General features: G+C 43.0%; 1 protein-coding gene across 2 annotated transcripts in view; it reads right to left on the minus strand.

The window, feature by feature from the left end:
- Positions 1 to 23,087, minus strand: part of GABRA4 (gamma-aminobutyric acid type A receptor subunit alpha4) — a 68,247-nt gene that overhangs the window by 27,245 nt on the left and 17,915 nt on the right. For both annotated transcript variants that reach the window (XM_077301885.1, XM_077301887.1), the window contains 5 exons: positions 13,289 to 13,356; positions 11,028 to 11,248; positions 10,836 to 10,918; positions 10,283 to 10,426; positions 4,992 to 5,144 (listed from right to left, as the gene is read on the minus strand). In XM_077301885.1, coding sequence (XP_077158000.1) covers positions 4,992 to 5,144; positions 10,283 to 10,426; positions 10,836 to 10,918; positions 11,028 to 11,248; positions 13,289 to 13,356 — 669 coding nt within the window. The remainder of the gene's footprint in view (positions 1 to 4,991; positions 5,145 to 10,282; positions 10,427 to 10,835; positions 10,919 to 11,027; positions 11,249 to 13,288; positions 13,357 to 23,087) is intronic.

Here is a 23,087-nt window from a genome sequence, read left to right on the forward strand (position 1 = left end):
AGACAGAGAAATCCAGGTGGAACGGCCTTTTCATGCCTGCTTGTCCCAAGCCAAGCAGAGCAAAATAAACACAGCCCAGAGACACCCAAATCTCCTTTCATGGGTATTTGGGTGGAGGAGAGAGGGGACAGAAAACCAAGCTCTGAATTGCCTTTCTGTGAATGATGCAATTTTCCAAACTTAGCTAAGGCTGCTAGCTAGAAAATTTCCATAGAAACTAGAGTATTTTGGTAGCGTTTATACTTTGGAACACAAAGCTGACTCGCAAATTATCTCTTTAAGTGGCTTGTGAGTGCAAAAGCATTGCTTTCACTACAGCACGGGGGGGGGGGGGGATGCATTGCAAAGTGGTCCTCAACCTTCTTGGAGGGGGCAGCAAAAGCCAGCAGGGCTATTGAGATGATTCCCACTCTTGCACAACTTCCACGAGAGCTCTGCCGCTGCTCCCACTGGAACCAGGCCTTGTTGCAGGCCTTGTTGCAAGTTATACGAGGGCTCCCCAGGGGTCACACAGCCTTTCCCAGAAGTTTGGGTGGTCACTGATGGAATCCCTGGAGCCAACTTCCCCTGTTGCTCTACAGGCCCGCAATGGAAATGGTAAATGATCGATTGGTTGATTGGCTGGCTTCTGCTTCTAACATTTGAGCCTTTCGTGAAAACTTGGGATTTCTTGACAACCCTGGAAGAGTTTCCTGAATGGGTGGGTTTTCAGATGCTCTGAATGAATGGGTAGATGCATACAATGTGGTCACTCCCAGGCTGGGCCAGTGCTTCCATAAGGCTTATCTGGACAAGCACTATCCTCAGCCGCCATGAGCAGTTTGTGGGAGGTTCTCTTAGGGATGGGCAAGTGTCATACCCATAGCTTGTGTACATGTCTATAGCTGAGGAGGCCTGCAAGGGGGCCTGCTTTCCAAGGGGAGCTCTTCCAGCCTCTCTTCCCCATTCCCTTGTTTCTTCTGCTCTCCAAAATCATGCCTGTTATCTTTTATGACTGGCACTGTGTAATGCAAATGACATTTGCTGGCTCTTGTGTCTTTGAAGAATGGTTTCACTTTGTAGTTTAGATAAAATAGCCTTTCCATAGGAATGCCTTTTGGTGCACAAATCCCTTGGAAGGGGGGCTGGGGAATGAGGGAATACACTGTGAGGCATTTCCAGCAATGTTCCTCTGTAATGGCAAGTTCCTGCAATTGCCCCCCCCCCCCGCCCGAATCCCAATAAAGCTACTTTTGGACTCCTCACTATGAAGAGCCTGTATGCACTTTGGTGGATTCATGGGTGTGCATCTCAGAGTCATGGCAAGATCCCACCTGGAGGCTAGCATCCTTATCCATGATGTTTTTAATCTTGATGAACATTCTGGAGAATTCAAAAGCTTGCACAGCTTTATGTCATTTTGGTTGTTCTTATTAAAAGGTAACTTGTGTTTTGATTGCTTGTTTTAGACATAACAAAACAATGACACTTTTTAAAAGAATATGGAAGGAAGGGTGAGTGACCCATAGGTATTTAGATTTCATATTCAGATGGTCCCCACCAGGTTTAATCTTAACCTCTTCTATCAATTCCTCCAAATTGTACTAATAGTGGTTTTAGCTCAATGGTCTCTGCTTGATTAATCCTTCTCCAATGCATGATAAAACCAGGGTTTCGGAAGACATCTTGTTTAGCCACTTCTGTATTCTCCACTCTTTTGTCAGAAATCCCTCGCCCACTTTGGCTCTCTGCATGTTGCCTCCATGCAGTTTATCTGCTTGGCTTTCAGTTTCCACTGTAGCATTCTCTTGCAAATTGCATTTTAATGTGCTTCATTCTAATATCCAGTAATCGATTTTCCTAATTGCTTCTTCAATTCACTCTCACCAAGGCAGGAGGAGAATGGACAGTATCAGTTAGCCTGACATTATACATTCAGGCCTGAGGAATACTCCTTACTTGGGCAAACCTCCTATTCATCTCAATAGTCTTCCTCTTGAGGCAGACAAAAAAAGGATGTATTCACAATGAAGCAAATAGGGCTTCAGCAAAATAACTTGTAAAAAGGTGTTGGGTGCATAGACTTGACAACAGAATCTTCTCTCAATGGTATTTTTATCCTGCCAGGAATTCCAGAATGCATAAGAAGTTGTCCTTTGCCTTTATTACCTTTAAAACGATCCAGTGAGGTTGGTTTTGCTGAGAAAAACAGGCTGGCCACCTAGTGAACTTCCATGGCAGAGTATGGACTTGAATCCAAGCCTCTCAGATTTTAGTCCAGCACTATGCTGTGCAACGCTGACTCATGCTTCATATAGGGTCCCCTGATCTTAAGGATAAAGGTAAAGGTATCTCCTGTGCAAGCACCGAGTCATGTCTGACCCTTGGGGTGATGCCCTCCAGCGTTTTCATGGCAGACTCAACATTAATCTTACATTTATATAAATGTTTCCAAATATACTATACTCAGGAAGAAGACGATAGAAGAAGAGAGATACTGGAGAGACACTGGACCAGGGGTGAACTGGCCATTTAATTTATCACAAATCTTCCTATTGGGACAAAGCTAGTTTTACCAGCCTCCAGACTGGAGACCTCCTGGAGTTATACATGATAATTAAGCAAAATTAAGCAAATTCACATCTCTGCAGTTCCCTCCTCTACCCAAGCTCCATCCTCCCCAAGCCTCCCAGAATTTCCTAACCTGCAGCTGGCATCCCTAGATACTGCTCCAACGATCTGCTGGTGGCCAGAACCAAGTGGAGCAGAGCCATCCCAGCCAGGCTCCAGGCCATGAGTTCTCTGAAGCACCAAAGCCAGTTGACTCTGATCTGAGCTGGTCATTTCCCAGATGTGTTTCTAAAAATTCTGTTGTATACTAGTGATCACTGAGGAACCACTACAATGATCAACACAAGACCCAACACCTTTCTGACACAAAGGATTTCCTCAGTGGTCATTTCTCAGATGTGTTTCTAAAGTCTTTGTTGTACACTATTGATCACTGAGGAAGGTCTTTGTGGCCAAAACACCTATGGTCTTGTGTTGGTCATTTGATATTTTCATCAACTTTCTATAGGAAATTACAGCAGTTTATGTAAAACTTATTCTTAATTAGTCTTAACGTAGCCTGATAATCAGGCCCTACATTTTACATTTTTTAATTGTATTATTGTGCCCATCAAATAATAAATATATTCCCTTTGATACAATTTTTATTTTTTTTCTAGCTTCCCAGAATTGACCACCACAGATATAACCTGAGCTCAGCCTCTTTATCATAATTCAACATATTACATCCTATCATGACCCAGTAGCAGGGCTTTCCAGATGCAGCACATTCAATTCTCAGTGGCTCTCCTTAAGCTCAACGAACCAAAATAAATGGGCTGCAGTGCTGAGAGAGCAGCAAAGATACAAACATGCAATGCATGAAGCTGACAAAGTGGAACAAAATTTGGTTTTGTGGGTAACCATATACAAGAAAGAGATCAAAATGTAACGAGACTCCGGGTTAGTTATTCATGGCCGACTTTGCTCAGATTTACACAAAGAGATTTCCCAGGATGGCTAACACTTTGTTGCTGGACACAAACTGCCAGGGGAAGCAGTTGAATCCCTATCCAACTATAATATCTGAATTGGATGTGTGGCAGTGGGAACAATTAATCCCAAGGAAAACATACTTCGACCCCTCCTGGAACGGAATTACAAAGAGCAGCAGTTACTCCCCAGGGGCACCCCAATCCCCATTGTAACCCTTCATGATTTTTTATACTATGTAATCAATCATTTTATTTACGGTCATAGACCATCCAATAAATTAAAAAAATAACATTACAAATTTAAAATCAATTATGAATAGATAGGAAACAAGAGATAAAACAATTATACAAGGGTCCGGTATATCAAGTGTTACTATGAAGGGTTGGTCCAGTCCTTCCTGATTTTTGTAGCTACGGAAGCATAAAAAGGTAAAGGTATCCCCTGTGCAAGCACCGAGTCATGTCTGACTCTTGGGGTGACGCCCTCTAGCGTTTTCATGGCAGACTCAATACGGGGTGGTTTGCCAGTGCCTTCCCCAGTCATTACCGTTTACCCCCAAGCAAGCAAGCTGGGTATTTGTTTTACCGACCTTGGAAGGATGGAAGGCTGAGTCAACCTTGAGCCGGCTGCTGGGATTGAACTCCCAGCTTCATGGGCAGACAGCTTCAGATAGCATTTCTACTGCCTTACCACCCTGCGCCACAAGAGGCTCTTACGGAAGCATATTTAGCTCTTTATTTGTGTACAACAGCGTTAACTTAAGATGTTGTTTCCTCAAACCTCTGGAGCATTCTGTAAGCATTACGGCTAGTGGATCTGTACGTAGGTGATGATAAAGTGTACACTCAGCTTTGTTCAGATACTATGTAAATGGCTGCCATTTGGTCTTGTAGGCAGTAGTAAGCCGTTTCACTCAGGGGCAGAACCTTGTCCCTGCCACCAGCATGCCTCTTGACCAGCCTTTCTCACATTTTTTTTTTTTTTACCATTGAGAAACCCCTGAAACATTCTTCAGATTTCAAGAAACCCCAGAAGTGGAACGATCATGTTTGGGAAGCAGAGCTGTGCGCATGCCCGCCTCCTCTTCCCCCCTCCTCCAGGCCCATCATTGGCCATTTTGAGAGGGGGTGGTAGGTTGACATGACCATATATGGTCATATCACAGTACATGTTTAACTCATTTAAAAATATTTTTAATAACTAATTCCCACCCACTTGGGAAACCCTTTCAGGGCCATCAAGAAACCCCAGGTTTTCATGAAACCCTGGTTGAGAAAGCCTGCTCTTGACCATTATGGGATGCCACAGGAGATACCAAATTCTGCCCTGGACTTCTAGGCAGCCACCCTCGCCATCCTCATCCTCCCACCCCTGATTGTCATAGCGGCATGTGTACTACTAATAACTTGGGGGGGGGGGAGAATTACAGAGAAAGTGAAAATGCATAAATTATCAACTGCACTTACCAAAAACAGTTCTGGCGGGAACAGACTCTTTGTTAATCCAAAATGAAACCTGGGAGAGGATCACAGTCATGATACATGGGATATATGTCTGTATCACAAAATAACCCATTTTCCGTCTCAGGTGAAAGTGCACCGTCATAACAATATATTCCCCTACAATAAAAAAGAGGTGGAAAGTGATGTTTTGTGCTCTACAAGTAAGACTTTGTCCATTTCAAAACACACTATATTAAAATTAAAAACAAACCCCACTACATACGTTGTATCTATTTGGTCGAAAAGCATGCAAACGCGCTTACGCCAGGGGCAGTCAAGCTGCAGCCCTCCAGATGTCCATGGACTACAATTCCCATGAGCCCCTGCCAGCGTTTGCTGGCAGGGGCTCATGGGAATTGTAGTCCATGGACATCTGGAGGGCCGCAGTTTGACTACCCCGGCTTACGCTATATAAGCTCAGTCTGTTGCAGCTCAGACAAAGCTCTGACTGGGAGAGTCTGACAGTTTCTTGTAAGCCCTTCATACAGCTTTGTGAAAGAACAGCAGGATATATAAATGTAACGATAAATGAAAACCACATTGAGTCAAGGAGGGGCAGAAAATGAATTCCTAAACAGTACCCAGGAGGCAGGATGTTAACTGGGAATTGGGCACTGTTTGGCCATCCCGTATGCTTCTATGTATCTTTTAAAAAAAACTGAGACTATATCCTTTTTTTTGGGGGGGGGGCATGGAATCACAAAAATGATTAGCCTTCTGTTTTGGCTATTGTTCCATGCTGTAGCATCTGAATAGCACATAATTATTACGTCAGCATTTTATTTTGAAGACTTGCGTCAAGGAAATGTTCTTCCTTCCATTAAAGGAAATCAGTTTTTATCCCATAACTACCAAAAGTTGGATTTCCCCCCCATCTACTATTGTTTGATGCATGACAAAAATCCCTGAGAATATCTCCTATGTCAGCGCCATCAATAAGAATGAGAATTATACCAACATGCTCTTTTGCAAGTCCCATTCATTCCCTGAGAGCAAGTGTGGCATAGGGCTAGATTGTCGGACTAGCATATGGGGGACCCAGGTTCAAACCCTTACTATGCCATGGGATAATCTGAGGCCAGTCACACACTATCAGACTCAAGTACTACACATAGTTGTTATAAGGAAAAAATAGATGCAAGGAGACCAATGTAAATAGCCTTAGGTCTCACTGGTGAAAAAGGGGGTTATATAAATGAAGTGAATGAATAAATAAAAATGAATAATGTTACTGGGATTCCCACAAGAAACTTTCCTAGTGAATTGGTGTCAACTGCTTTCCCTCCCCATCCATTCACCCACAATATGAAGAAACTCAACATAAAACAACTACGTGTACAACTTACAACTCTTGCCCCTGCAAATCCTATGGGGAGAGGCTGTGCCTTAGTGGCAGAGCACATGCTTGCTGTGAAACAGATTCCAGCCCCTGGTATGTCCATTTAAAAGACCTCAGATGGAAGCTGCTAATAAATATCTTTTTCTGTCTATGACCTTAGAGAATGAGCAACCAGTCCTGGATGGAGTAGTGATTTGGCCTGGTATAAGACAGTTCCAGAAAAGCATCGTGATCAGGGCTGCCCCTGTTGGGTCTCTCCTATGAGTCAGGCTTCCACCTACAAGGCTACTCTGTTAGGCATCATACCCATGTGCTTAGCTGTGCATATATTTAACAGAACCATTAATAAAGCTAAAGGAAATGAAAAGCAATTGATGTTAGCCTCACTAAACCCTGAAACAGCACAGCCTATTGGGAAGTTCTACTGTACCAGCACTATGCTGTAGACTAGTGGTCCCCAACCCCGGGTCTGGAGACCAGTACCGGTCCGTTGATCAGTTGGTACCGGACCGCGGCTCCTCCTTGTCCTCCTCCCCAGCTGCTGCCTCGGGAGCTGCCCTGCCACTCTGCCGCCAGCTCACCTTTGGTGTTCTCCAGTGGCCGCCATGGCTGGGGCTCCCCCTTGGCATGGCACTGCACAAAGGCTGCTGGCAGCGCCCCCCAGTGGGCGGCTGGAAGTCAGGGGTGCCGGCAGGAAAGCAAGTGGAGCAGGGGCTCAGGCGGCAGCGGCGACATCCCTCAGCAAAAGACTACCTCCTTTCTCCCCTCCCCCCCCCAGGCCTCAGTAAAATTGTCAGGTGTTGACCAGTCCCCGGTGATAAAAAGGTTGGGGACCACTGCTGTAAACTCATTTCCGTGGAGCTTGTGCAGAACAACTTCCCAGCAGACTGAGCTACAAAACTGTTATTTAAGTATTTCTATCCCACTTTACTCCCCACTAGGGACTCAAAGAGGCTTGCAAGGAGCACACATAAAAGCAAAATTTAGGGGGGGGAATATACTCCCCCATGTGGGTGCAGGAAGAGGTGGGGCAACCTGCCACAACTAAAACTCTAGTCTGCAGCATGGCATGAAACCTCCAGTGCATAAACGGTCCAGCAGAGGCAGCAGAGCCTCGAAGGGAAGTGGAAAGAGGAGGGGGTGGGGGATAGAAGGCAACTGCCTGGCCACTGGACAGAGAGGCCAGCCCATTGGAGAAGGAGGCACTCTGAGGTGGGACAGCTGTCTTAAGTGGGTGTTAAATGCTGAGTGGCACTTCAGCCATGAGACATACTCCTTCCCCAAGGCCTTGCCAGGGGAAAATCTGATCCCTGCAGATCTTTATAAAGCCTTTCCATCATGGTGGTCTCCTGTACTAGCAAAAAACTTCTCACAAATCAACAACACAGGCCAAATTCCCCCTGGATGGAAACTTAACATTGTCGTGCCCATTTACAAAAAAAGGGACAAATCAGCTCCAAATAACTACAGGCCTAATAGTCTGTTTATAGCAGCAAAACTGTACAGCAAGTACTTACTGGAGGAATGGGTAGATAAAAACCATTCAAGTACTAACGAGGCCCAATCGAGCTCAGCTTCTGAGACTGGGCATGTTCAGAGTGGTGTGGCCGAAGGCACCCTTTGGCTTATGCCCAAAGGCTATGGCAGGCTTAAAATACCTGCAGAGGAGGTCACAGAAGCTTGGGCCAGATCTCACTCAGTTGGGCAGAGATGTTCCCAAGAAATGAGGGAATTATCTCTACTGCATGAATCTTCTGCAATAAACACTCCAAGAAGACAACCCCGATACTGCCCAGAATACAAATCACATCCCATCACACTGACCCAAATTGTTCGATGTTCCGAATGCAGCAGTTCTAGCTGAATGGTGAATGAATCAAAATAATGGAAAATACTGTGTGATCCTGAGTACTTACCTTTAAAACCCTTAATGAAAGAATGGCTTCACATAGTCTAGCAGCAGGCATATATTAAATAAATATATTTTTTAAAGAAAAGATGAATGAGTATTTGTTTTCATTTATCTTCACAATCACACCGCCATTTATATCATGAGATCATAAATAATGATGGGAATTAGTTAAACAGCTGAGCTGGATTCTAAATTTGTATTCCATACCTAGAAGCTTCCAGGTTTTAAACAGAGGCCACTGTAATAGCAAATGTGCCAAGATGCGTCAGGAAAGACTGAAAAGACTAAGCCGATTGAGACAAGTCATTGATCAAAACCGACATGACGGAGAAGTACAATAAAGAAGAACAGTAAGAGAGAAGATGAATGACAAAAAAAGTTAAGAAGTGGGATTTGCTTCAAATATCAGTGGGGAAGGAACCATGGGAGGTCTTGGCATGCAAAGAAGGATCACATGTCTGTATGTACGATAAAAATATCCCCAGTTGCATTTTGTGAAATACATTTCATAGAACTGCAGTCGTAACTCTTAATACAACAGCTACTGCAACTCTTAAGCCTTTTCATAGGAAAAGGATATCTTTCTCTTGGCTGTCTTATATCTAAGTGTGGGGTGGAAGAGTTACTGATCTGAACTGAAGCATAAAAAGATGTCAAGAAAACCCTGTCTTGGATCCCCCAATGCCTTTTCTGACTACCGCTTGGCTTTTAGGAAGCAAAAGTCAGAAGCACATGCCCTCTTCAATGATATTGCCTATGTGAACGTCCCAACCACCAATTCAAGTCCCCCAAAGACATGTTGTAGCCTGCTGGAAACTTCACCATCTTCCCCCATTCCTGTTGTTTGGAAGCAATACAAAATGGACATTTATTGCATCTCTGGTGAGCCAAGATCAGCAGTTCATGGTCACTATCCAGCTTGGAAGGATTCAAGTAGTATGAGGCTGCTCTAATGGGCAACCATGCAGGATATAACATCTACCTTCCTGCTGGTCTTTATTCCACCAAGTGCAAATTCGCCACCCATAACTGAAGCATGATAGAATTGCTCAGTTAATTGCCACCCGCCCGCCCATTTTTCCCTACCCACCCACCTACACAAAGGAAAACTATAAACAACTTAAGCCTTCTGGTGGAAATTCTAGTATGAAATAATCACTCTGCATTTTTTGGCTGCTACTCAAACTTAATTTTAAACCAGGGATTTGAATACAGGGGAAGCAAACACAAAGCCATCTGGTTGTGAAGACCATTCTTTTTCACTGCCTCCCATGAACTAGTATGCTGAACAGATCAGAAACGCCCACTGAAATCTGACCAAGCTGATGGAGATGGTTTCCTGGGGAGCAGACCAAGAAACTTGGCTAGTTGTTCCAGGATAGATCAATGCTATCTCACTTACTGATAGCATCCAATACATTACGAAAATATTGCTTCAGCCTGCTATCAATAATGTCACTCAGAAATCTGTTGGCTGCATCTGCTCCCTCTGCTACCTAATTCTGTCATGATCTCTGCTGTAGCTTTTTTAACTGTACCAAGAATAGGCTTCTAAGCAGTAGATTCACATAGCCAAGCTACCAGTTTAAAGAAGCCACAGCAAACCCTCACAGATCTTTAAACACTGCCACTTCTCTTGCTTTTGCTACCTGTGGTTATTTTCCAACACTGCAGAAAGTTGACAGAATATTTGTTAAACTTTTCCCAGCCTCTCCACAACCACCTTGCAAATATGTCAACAGATACAAGCTTTTCAGTTTTACAGACTGCATTTTTGAGAAATCTTCATGTGGCTTCCAGATGGGGGTCAGCAATATTTTAAACAACTGAATATCAGCTTTAATATAAGCCCGAAGAGAAAAAAACATACAATCTGACTTAAAAGTGGCCACCTGCTTATGCAACTTGGGCTTAACTAAGACCTCCAATGATATAATTAGCCAAAAACAGAATTACCACACTAATTCCACATCTCAAGTTGATTCTCTCCAATAAGTTTCTTACCTGTAATAGATTTAACAGTTTCATTGGATACCGTATGCCCAAGTAGGTCATACTGAACCAAACTGGAAGACTCTTCAGGGACTTCCACAGAATTCTTAGGTCCTTTTGTCCATGTATAGATCATTTCGCTCTTTGGATACGCATCTGAACAACATATAGTTAGAATACATGAATAAGACAGTTGTCTGGGCTATGCTTAGGTGACTGGTCTGATAATCTTTAAGACCAACAATATTTTATTCAAGGTGTAAGCTTTCATGCACAAGCTTCAGAAGAAACGTGCATGAACACAAAAGCTTCTACATTGAACTACATTTTGTTGGTCTTGAAGGTGTCATTGGACACCAATTTTGTTCTGTTGTTTCAGACCAACACGGCGACCACCTGAATCTAGTCTAATAATAGTTAAAGTCAATAGAAAAAGTTCCTTCTGGTCTCAGTTTATCTAAGCTTTACAACATTACAGTACTCTGAGATATTTTCTTATACACACTATTAAAACATACGCTGGGAGCCCTATCACAGTATGTGGAATTTCATAACTGTGACTTACAACTCCCAAATTTCAGAGGACAGGCGTGGCCATCCATCGGGAAATCCACCAGCCTCATGGGACACTCAGCACTTATGGTGAGCCTACATGAAAACAAATGCAATTACAACTTTGACAGATGTTTTGTCTCAGCAGTAAATGTGGTCTGCGTCATTTTGAAGGTACGGAAATACAGACAGATACATCATATACCTCATTGTATACAGGATGGTGCCGTTTCTCATGATTCTAAAAAGTTTATTTGGAGCCGTCATATTATGTGAGACAGACTTTTTCCCATTCCAGAAGAAAGTGTCCGGGGTCCACACTTTGGTAACCATTAGGTTGTTAAGTCTTAGGATTTCAATTGGACCATCATATCTTAATCTTTTGTCCACCCATGTCTGACGGAAGAAAACATCCATCGTGTACTCCTGCAGTGATTTAGAGTTAAAACAAATGTAATTTTAGATGCATAGCCTTTCTATGAAAATCCCTCAAGGACAGATTAGTCATTGCTAACCGTAAACTCCCTAAACACATTTCTATCAATTAAACTGAACTATGTACTCCTTGATACTTTAATTTTCCACATTATTAGTCATATAAATAAATTGCTATACATATTAAATCAATCAAAAATAATGGCTGTAATCTAATAGAATTGCAAGAAGCACGCAATTAAACTTGTACTCTGGCACAGAACTAGAAACAAAACAATCACTTTACTAACATACGTTAATGATTTTTACATCCATGGTGATTTTTTTCACAGATGGACAGACTCAGATGTGCGCCGGAAAAATGTAACCCATTGAGAAAACCCCTGAAACATTCTTCAGGTTTTGAGTGGATGATCAAGCAGAATATGGTTGGGAAGCATAACTGTGTACCTGGGGCCCCTAGTCCTCCCACACCCTCCAGGCCATTTTGGGAGTGGAGGTGGCCGACTTGATCATATATGGTCATATCATCTGATAAATATTTAACACATTTTAAAGATATATTAAACATTAATTAACTTCCACCCATTCAGGAAACCGTTCCACGGCCATCAAGAAACCCCGAAGTAACATGAAACCCTGGTTGACAAAGCCTGACATAACTATATCAAGCAAAGTCAATGCAATACTATCTACATTCAGGTAATAAAACATAGATGGGATAATCCAAAGGAAGCACAATGGTTCTTCCACGAAATACTGGCCACCAAATGTACAGGAAGTCATACCACTGACTTCCTAGGAGGCTTTCGTGGAAGCATTCACAGGACTGACAAATAGAAATATGTACCCTCATGCGGAATTTCACGTGAAAGTCCAAGGTGAATATAGAGCTGCCAGATACCTCAAAAGAAAGAACAGCTGCACATGCAAAAGGATGGCAACTGTAAACTGTCTCTTTCACTGATCTTAGAAGGACAGCTGTAAAATGTTGTGCAAGGGACTCTTCCTGACAAAGATTATTTAGAAATAAACTCCACTAAGTTGGATACGATTTCACTTCCAAAAGACAAGAGAAGGAATGTTACCTTGCTGAGCTAATCGCAAGCATTAACAGGCCAAATTCACCTCAGACCAAATCTATATCTATATCTGAGAGCCAGCTTGGTGTAGTGGTTAGGAGCGCCAATTTCTAATCTGATGAACCGAGTGTGATTCCGCACTCCCCCACATGCAGCTGGCTGGGTGACCTTAGGCTCATCACAGTCTTGATAAAGCTGTTCTGACCCAGCAGTGATATCACGGTTCTCTCAGCCTCACCCACCTCACAGGGTGTCTGTTGTGGGGAGAGGAAAGGGAAAGCAATTGTAAACTGCTTTGAGATTAGAGACTCCTTCTGGTAGAGAAAAGCCACTCTTCTTCTTCATCTATATCTATACCTATATCTTGGTGGTTCAGAAGACAGAGGAGATACTGAACAAAATTTCCAGCAATGGAGGGTGGGACTTAAGTTCCCTGCAGAGCTTCCTGTCCCTCTTTCTGTAGTTAGTATAAGCAAAATAAATTATGTTGAATTGGCAGAAATCAAGCAAGCATGCCTAATTTGCATAATTCATGCAGGCAGCAGTATCTGGTGTTTTGTTGCTGAATTTGTTTAGGGATAAGGAGCCTGAACACAGAACTTCACCCAGGATCCCATGGCCCCAAATCTCACCATTTTATTATTTTTATTTTTTTGTCTTTTGTCTTGTGCAGAATTCTGTGTTAGGGAGCTTACTCTTCCAAAGCAGGTGTCGATCGGCTGCAAGCAAGTGCGTTACACTGGTCTAAATCCAGCACGATGGGAGGACCAGAATCCAGAGATGCTGCATCTAAAAATAGCCTGGAAATTAAGCTGCTGCTAATCTTCCCTACTTTGCATGATTGACAGCAGTGCAAAGAGACATTGAAATCAGGCGTGACTCTGTACTGGAAGTTCCTTCTCCCTGCCTCTCAGCTCTACAAGAATAAAAGCCATCAGAACATACGTACCATCTCTACATCAGAAACAGGTCCAAAGCTGGTGACATAGATATCTGTTTTGACTTCAGTAACAGAACCTAATGTATAAAGAAAAAGTGTGCAATGGAAATTGAAACATTTCAGGTTAAATACTGACAACGAATGCCATATATTATGCGGCTGTCACATTGACGATTCATTGGACTGAAGGAAGGAAAACATGCAAGCAGTGTGTTCTAGCCAAGCCTGCTGTACTTGGAGAGTCTAGCATAATGTTGATTTTCAAACAGTTCGGTTTGCTTATGCTACACTGGTATAATCCATAAACTGTTTCATAATGACATGGGTAAGAAAATGCATGCACGGGAAGATTATTATTATGGGTCGATTTCTTAACTGCTACCTCCCTGCAAGTGGGCTCGGGGAGACTCACAGCCATATTTAAAACCAGCACTTGGTAAAATACAAAAATACAATGACATAATTTTAAAATGTCTCATTTCTAAAAATGCCCCATCTTCCGGTGTTTCACCATTTTATTCAGATCACAATCATCTGGATGGTGATTTTTCAGCTATATTATGCTAATTGGCTGGCGGCTGGGGGGGGAGGAGCCTACAATGGGGGAAAGGGAGAGAGGCCCGATATAGTTGTGATCTCAGTCACCCTGGCTTCAACCGCAGGACTGGTGGAAGAGTGCTGTGTTGCAGGCCCTGCGGAATCTTGACAACTCTGTCAGGGCCCGAAGTTATTGATTCTGTATTTACTCCCAAATTATATGCTAAACCTCCCCGAGGGCTTAGGGCATGACACTTTATAGTTTACAGTAGATTAAAACAGTTCCAACATTTAAAACTAATTATTTACTTTTATAAACAATCCAACATTTCACTGCCATTCCTCTGTCAGAGAGGAAGGGGAATAAAGTGCATTGCTGTACATTCATTGAGCTCATATTCAGTTGTTTCCAGGTAGGTCCAAGCATTCTTCATTTATGCAGGGTACATTTCTGGGCTTCAACCACAGGTCTAGCCTAACAGGCCCTGCTGAACTGTTTTAAGTCCTGCAGGGCCCTGTTCTTGCTCGGAAGGCTTTTGCCAGGGCTGAAAAGGTCCTGACTCTGGTTGAAGCCAGTTTTATTGATTGGGGGGGGGGGCATATTGGCAAGCAAGACACAACACAAGACACAACTCCATTTGGCATTAACAAGGCCACAGCTTTATCGTAACAACCTCCAGCCAGAGGGTTGGCATGGCACAAGGTAAGAACCCCCGTCAGCCATCCAGCTGCTCCTGTTTGGCCCTGAGGGCGCCCTGGAGCCTGTTTCCTCCCAGCCAAGAGGACAGCTCCTTGCCCCCAGGGTCCATATCCACGGGAGGCAGCTTGGCAGGTAACCGATGGGCGCCCACCTCATTCCGTCACCCAGCTGCCTGGCTCAGAGCCCCTGACCTACCCAGCTGAGTAGCCGCGCTCATGCTAGCCGGTCTCTGAGGCTGGATAGCCATCTGACAGAGAGGCTGATTCTGTGAAACTTCAAAGGGGTGGCAGGTTACATTGGATGAGCAATTGGGATGTGAGTGTCTTACATAGTGCAGGAGGTTAGACTAGATGACCCATGATGTCCCTTTCAACTCTATTATTCTATGATTCTATGATCCCCTCCTTCAGGGCTCCAGTATGCAAACCGGAGCCCTGCCATACCCCGGACTCTGCCCTGTGTCCCCTTCAAACCACTGTGACATAACAAGTAACCACAATGAACCAGATAACAAGGGCAGGAGGGTGGGAAGCTGCCCCAGTGGCAAACTGGTAATGGAAAGGCTGGGCTCAAATAGGCACCATGAGGCCAGCCCCCTGCCGCTGCCAATGTGCATGCCCAGATGGATGCACTTGCACGGTGACAGACATTATTGCTCCTTGCCAGCCAGCCCCCACATCATCAATTGGTGGCCATGGTTATTTGCGGCCATGCTTTTTCTCTTGGGCTAGGGACTTTGAGCAGGTTCTGTGTGCTTAATTGTTTTCCCATTCACACACAGCTGAGACCTTCATTGGAGATTAGAGAGCCAGCTCGTTGTAGTGGTTAAAAGAGGCAGCCTTTAATCCGGGGAGCTAGGTTTGATTCCCCACATGCAGCCAACTGGGTGACCTTAGGCTAGTCACTTCCCTGTTTTCACAGAGCAGTCCTGTCAGAGCCCTCTCAGTCCCACCTACCTTGCATGGTGTCTGTGGTGGAGAGAGGGAGGGAAGGCAAATGTAAGCTGCTTTGCAACTCCTTCAGGTTATGAAAAGTGGGATATACAAACCAACTCTTCTTCATATGCAAAACCACTCTGTGCTGTGACATAAGTAGCAATGAAGGGTCTCAGTCCTTGATGCTACAGGGGATAATTTCAACCATTTTCTTACAGCTTTCTCTTTATAATCTTGGACAAGATTATATCACCTATTTCCTCATAAACCATTGGGTACGGTCTTGCTGACATTATACAAGTGCACATTAACACAGAGGGTGCTCAGCAGTCAAGATCTATGGTACTCAAATCCTTAGGCAGCTCGTGCCGAACAGTAGAAAAATTAAACGATACCACCTTAATGGATGTAAAAGTCACAGCTCTGTCCAAATCACTCATTGTTTCAGTGACTAGAGTCTCAAGGGTCTTAATTGTTACCATGGCACAGTCATGGGTATCTAACTGCTCATGTCTTCGATATTAAATACACAGATGAGGAAAGACGGCCACCAACCACCAGTAGCCCCGAGGGCCTCATATGATACTAGATTTCAGTTCAGCCTTTAAAAGCTCTTGTGTCTCAAATATGTGTTTGAAATTTGTTCCATATGGAGCTGCTCACATTCTCTCCCAAGCACCACAGAGAGCCCATATTACTTCCATTTTCAGAGAGGTGCTGGGTAGTTGTTGCTCATGGGTTCAGGAATAGACAGGAAAAAACCCTGGGCCAACTAGAGGCTTCAGATTTGCAGTACCTCTCCTAGGAATACAAAGCTTCACAAATTTGCTGGGTATCCCAGGAAGAGGAGCTGTAAGTAAGCATATGCAATGTCTACATTTAGAGTTCCAAAATATTGTTCTAGAGTGCCTTTAACATGCCCCACTGTTTTTTGCGTTTAGTCAAGGCTATGGTATTCCCAGTTGCAATGTATGGCTGCGAGAGTTGGACCATAAGGAAGGCCGAGCGTCAAAGAATTGAGGCTTTTGAACTCTGGTGCTGGAGAAGACTCTTGCGAGTCCCTTGGACTGCAAGGCGAACAAACCGGTCAGTCCTAGAGGAGATCAACCCTGACTGCTCTTTAGAAGGCCAGATCCTGAAGATGAAACTCAAATACTTTGGCCACCTCATGAGAAGGAAGGAGAAGAGCCTAATGTTGGGAGCGATCGAGGGCAAAAGAAGAAGGGGACGACAGAGAATGAGATGGCTGGATGGAGTTACTGAAGCAGTAGGTGCAAACTTAAATGGACTCCGGGGAATGGTAGAGGACAGGAAGGCCTGGAGGATCATTGTCCATGGGGTCGCGATGGGTCGGACACGACTTCGCACATAACAACAATAACAACTGTTTTTTGCAGTTCTGTTTGTGCAATAGATTACTACAATGGTTGTACAGATGAAAATCATAGGACATGCTCAGAAATAACATAGTAATTTTGTTTAGATTTGCTAGCACAGCATCAGAGCTTTCTAGCTCCTGAAAGTCTTTTCACTTCAAAGGATTCTCCTTCTTGATAACACATGCCGTACAGTCTTTCTAAGTCTGGAGGAGCAAGTCCATCCCTTTTTAACAAGAGCTGACTCCAAAAGCTTTAGCATGTCATAGGGTAATCAGCGATATCCACCATGTGCCAAAAGCTTCAGCTGCAATAAACATACATACTTTTTTTGCAAAAAATAATAAATTCATAAAATACATAATATCGGCCGTGCCCATAACCTGAAGGATATTGAATGATTTATGTGGTAAAGTCTTAATATCTTGAAAGTTAGCAGAGTCCCTGGTTTGGCTGATAAGCACTGTGTGCAGCTGAGTGGTCAGAAAACAACAAACAAAGAAAAACACATTCTCCAGGGCTGTGCTTAACTAATGTAGAAACTATTTAGTAGACTTAATTATGCACATAAAAAGATAAAGAAAAGAGTCCTGTTCTAATCTAAACAGCTGGATGTTGCAGTGTTCCCATCTATCTCACTAACTCTATAGCGAAGAGATATTCTGTTTGCAGGTAGAGGCAATGCAGCATCACTTTGGAGAGAGTTCTTTCTAACAGGAACTGCCCTTGGCCAATCAGATATGGCATAAAAGGGAGTTATGTGAATCTATTACTTGCCTCCTGATCTACTGTTGTGGAGAGGAGACTTACTGAGTTTGGCTCCGAGATTTTTCTGGTTGACTGGCTGAGGCTGACTGGATTCCGATCTCTGAAAAAAAATTACCTTTCCTTTTTTTTCTCTTCTATTTTTAAACTTTTTTTCTTTTTTGTCTCACCTGAAGTTTCAATGCATGTGTGGGTGGCTGTGGATGAGGGGAGATTATGTCCCCCCCACCTCTTTCTCTTCTGGGCTTTCTTTTTAATTATTTAAAATATTTTTTTAACTTAAAACTGTATTTTGACTTTCTCTTTTGATTCTGCTGAGCTAACATTCCAACTAACATGACTGAGACTATGTTCCCATCCCCTTATTATGGAAGAGTCAATTTATAGCATATGCACAAGGCTTTGCTTTGTTGAGGCCCATTATGCACGGCCGCCAAAACGGCGATTTCGGGTCACATGGAAAACGCGGAGGGGGAAGACACACCGGTTATGCACGGGGCGGGGGGCCACGGCGGCAAAACCCAGAGTAACCGATTATGCACGTGGCGATCCCGGCGCCACTTCTGGTTGCGCCCCGGTCACCCGGAAGCTGCGCTTTCTTCCATGTTTCACGAACGTTGCTTTTTTGGCAGCATGCACCGAAGCTGCGGCCGGTTGCAGCCAGCACCATGCGTTATTGGTGATTTTAGTCGCCGCCATTCCACCCCGATTGTGCGATATTCCCCCCGTGCATAATAGGTCTGAGTGTTGCTCTAAGTTGGGGGATCCAAGATCAATTTGCAAAGAAAATCACCAAATAGGAGAAGGTATTAATCTGTTCTATACTGCTCCTTAGTTATAAAGATTTCTCTTTGCAATGGCTTTGCAATGGAGGCCTGTTAAAGAAGATCTAAAATGTTTGAGTATAGCCCTCTATCTTGACAGCTGTTAAAGATGAACTGATGATTCAGTGGTTTGACAACTGTCAGAAATTATCTAAAGTCAATTGGTTTGACAACTTGTTTCCAATCAAAGCTCAGGTAATTGGCTTCAGCTGTTTACAATTAACTCTTACTCCATTCAGCTGGGGACCATTAGCAAAGATGTATTTCACTATGGTGGCTTGTGGGTCCACATAATGTCTTCTTCTTTTTATCCTTTAGCTGGCGATTGGTGGAGCAGGTTGTCCTCTAAGCCAATATGCTGCTGTGGGTGCTGCTGGATTTTTTGCCTTGTTTATAATATGTTTCCACTCTTGGCATTTGGGGCAGTAGTCTTGGCCATGTAGATAGTCAATCACTAGTTTCTAAAGTCTTCCCTGATTTGTTTAAGCCATGTTTTCTTTGGCACCAGTCGTTGGATCTTCCATTCAGTTGGTCATTCTTGCCAGAGGAATTTATGAGGCAGTCTGCTGGTGTTCATTTGGCAGACATGGCCAAATCTTTGCAGTCTATGCTTTTGGATTGGTTCTTTGATTTGTGGCTGATTGTCACATTTTGTCTGAATTGTCTCATTTTGATTATGATCACCCACCCAGCATCTGCCACAGGCATCGCATTTGGAAGGTCTCGAGTTTATGTCAGGTTTTAGTAAAGTCCATGTTTCTGATCTATAAAGGAGGATTGGCAGGATTAGTGTCCAAAAGAGACAAACTTTGGTCTCGAGAAAGATGTTTGTCTACTTCCAGAGGCACCATTTCAGTGTGGCAAATGCTGATGTTGCTTGGCCAATCCTATTGTGGGCTTCAGTGGTAGACGACACTGTCTTTTCTTGCACCAATGAGCCTAAGTATTTAAATTCTTTGACTTGTTCAATTTGGGCTCCATTGAGGTATACATTTGTTGGTGATCCATCTGTGGTTATGACTTTGATTTTGTCCACATTTATTTTTAAGCCGTAAGATTGGGTGATGCAATGTCATAGTAGCCTCTGCATCTGTATTGGCAAATATGGCACTATCATCTGCAAATATTAGATATGTCAGGAAGTTGTTTTGGCCATATTGAACTCTATGTCTATTCTTGAATACTTTTCTCATAATGGTATTAACTAGGATGTTAAAAATTAGGGGAGAGGCCACATCATCTTGATGCATTCCAGTCTGGATGGTGAATTCCTCTGATAGCTCATTTTGAATTTGCACTTGGCTGTTTGGAGGAGTGTGATTATTTTGAGGGACACATTTTTAGTTTCTAGTGCCTTCCATAGAGAAGACCATGGGACACAGTCAAAGGTGGATTTGAAGTCAATAAAGACGATGACAGTTCTCTTTCCGCACCTAATTCTTTCCTCTGCTAGTTGATGGATGGCCCTTCTTGCTTGCTTTTCTCTACTAGTCTGTTCACAATATTCCCATAGACTTTATTGTATGATCTTCATGAACATTTTGCTAATAACTGACAAGATGCTGTTGCCACGGTAATTTTTACATTCTCAGTTGTCATCTTTCTTCAGAATTGGCACTATGATGGCTTTCTTCCATGTTGATGAAATACATTCTGAGCGCCATTTGAGTGTTGAGAGGGTGTGGAGCTGCTGTAGCAGAATGTCTTCCCCAGCTTTAGTCATTTCAGCAATAACTTGGTCTTCTTCAGATGCCTTTCCATTCTTCAATGATTTTATTGCACTTTTTATTTCATTGATAGATGGCTCACTGCTGATGAATATATTTTCTGGCAAGTCAATAAGTGGGGTAGTCCCTGAGGTGCATCATGGTTGTATAGCTGGTTAAAGAATTCTTTCCATCGCTGCAAGCATCTGGTAGTAGATCTCACAAAAGTACTGTCTTCTTTCTTATTATCATTTTTGACTTAGTTTGACCACTTAGCCATTTGAGTGTCTGATATAGGATTCTGTATTCATGCCTGGATACAACTATTTCCAGGTCTGCTGCAATATTGTTCCAGTAGGCTTCTTGCTCCTCTTTCATTTTCTGTCTAATCTTTGTTCAGTCGTCGGTACTGCTCAAAGTCAACAAGTTTGGTTTGTTTATGTTTTTCTACAAGGTTTATAGATTCATCTGAAATCCATGGTTGTGTTCAATGTTTGATGGGTGGACATAAAGAGGTGGAACATTCTAGGATAGTTTCTGAGAGCTCCTTTTCATCTGTATCTACATCATTTGATGGTTCAAGAAGTATAAAATGTATTTCATAAAGCACCACATAATGTAACAGACTGGACTGATGCAATGCAGGTTATTACACTGCTTAGGAGCAATATTTTTATGTGTGCTGGTAAGCATTTGGAATGTATTAAATGCATGGAGAGTAATTCTCCTAGATATTGCAATGGCTCTGTATTTTCTGTATTGTTTCATATTTCATATCTTTTCAGATGAAATGTGTTATGACAAATTAGAGATAAAACAAGGTATTCAATACTGGAACTTTGTTGCATATTATTTCATATCATTGTAGAATAATATACGCAACTGGAATAAAAAAGAAGACAACTTCTATATGCACCTTTGAATTTTTGGGTTGGTTTTGCCAGCTATGTCATGGTGTTTTTTTCTTATGCTGTGATGTTGTGACCATTTCCTGTGGCTGCCTATAATTATTTGGTTAATAGTTGGTGCCTTTTTCCCTGCTTGTCTTAGGCCATGTTGTTACAGTGGTTGGTGTTTTCAGTTCATTGGTTAAATCTAAAATTTTAGTTTTCACCAAGAACAGGAAATAGAACCTACTTCAGTAGTTAATTCATAGGTTTGATATTACTAAACCATGTGCAAATGCTATCAATTGGCTCTTCCATAATAAGGGAAGCATATTCCCAGAGTCATATTAGTTGGAATGTTCACTCAGCATATTTCTGTTATGGGCAAATCAAAAGTGTTTTCTTTAATTAAAAAAGCATGGCCAAGATAATAATTGTTTTGCTGGTCATGCCCTGATTGGCCCAGAAACCAGGGCCGGACACTCTCGGGGCCCCAGACATACTCCACCCACTGGCCTATTTCCCAATTATAATAGGGCCACTAATGGTTATAGATAACCATATGTAGAACCATAGAATTAGATGACATCTAGTCCAACCCCCTTACTCAATGCAGGATCAGCCTAGACCAACTTTGTTCAACCTTTTAACCATGGAGGAACCCCTGAAATAAATTTTCAGGCTTCAAGGAGACCTGGAAGTGATGTAAGATGTCCATGCCTCCCTGCCATATCCCCAGAAGTGCCATGTCAACAGAAGTGACCTCACCGCCTGCATTAATAGGCAGGCTCGAGAAAGACGGAGGGGGAGATAGACAGGAGGCAGTTTAAGGTGGATACAGAAACCATGAGAGAACTCACTCATGCTTGGGAGCAGGGCAAGGGGAGCAATGGAAGTGGCCAGTTCCCTGGCTTGCGGCTGAGTCCATTTAAACAGGAGGGGAAAGGTCATGAATCCTGGAGGCCTGCAGACCTCTGGTTGGGAATCCCTGGCATAGAACCTCCACGACCAGTGTTTGTCCAGACGCTGCTTGAAGATTGCCATCAAGTAGGAGTTCACCACCTCTCCTAGTCAGCCTATTCCACTGCTGAACCACTCTTGCTGTAAAGAATTTTGCCTAATATTTAGCCAAGATATATACACATCTATCTAAAATATCCAGCAGCAGAAAAAAATATTCAGCATATTTCTACCAATATCAGCATCCAAAGGGGCTTTAAAAATACCGAAACAAAATCCCATTTTTAAAATATTAAGTAAATTGCCCTCAGATGAGCCCAAAGAGCCTCTGCCTTCCCTTGACAGTGCAGCTAGAGAAGTTGGAAGAGAGCAATGACACAGTCATTACCTCATCCCTCAGGAGCAGAGTCATTCTAAGCAGAACTGCACCTGTGTCAATGAATCACATGGGCTTAGAAGGAAGCATCTCTGTTTGGAGTCTCTCCAAGAAGTCCTACCACAGCTGACAACCAACCCAATGCTAGGGGAGTCAACCTTCTATGAGGCATGCAAATGTGAGTGGTGAGAAAATTACTAAGATTTCAAAGATCTGCTTAGCAGCACCTCGGAGAAAACCTTCACATTTCTCCAGGTGTCAGTCCTCTTGCTCCAGAGAAAGACATGAAATATCCAGTCAGGACCTACCATGTAATCCCCCAATTTATTTTGGTTTGCAACTTAATATACTTAGGATGAGTGACATAATCATGTGTTTCATGCAGAAAATAAGTTTAATAATAAGGTCTTTAAAAAACAAAACTGTAAGACCAGCTACAGATATGAATTGATTTCATACTCAACACAGTTGGGTTTGATTAAGTTAACAACTGACCTTCAGCAGCCCTTCTAAAAGTCTTCTTTTGCATTTCAGTGCTCTAGGATCTACTTACGGATTCAACGGTGAGCATGTTTAATGTCAGGTAAATAGTAGGGGAGCATTACACACAACAGTGGGCACAAATATCAATCCAAGCTGCAAGGAAAAAAACTTCCAGAGAACAAAACACATCCCCTTGCTAAATCCAGTTATTAATCAGTTTCACAGCAGTCAGAAAAGTTCTTCGACTTCACAATAGATC

The sequence above is a fragment of the Paroedura picta genome, chromosome 10, assembly GCF_049243985.1.
Source record: "Paroedura picta isolate Pp20150507F chromosome 10, Ppicta_v3.0, whole genome shotgun sequence".
Taxonomy (NCBI): domain Eukaryota; kingdom Metazoa; phylum Chordata; class Lepidosauria; order Squamata; family Gekkonidae; genus Paroedura; species Paroedura picta.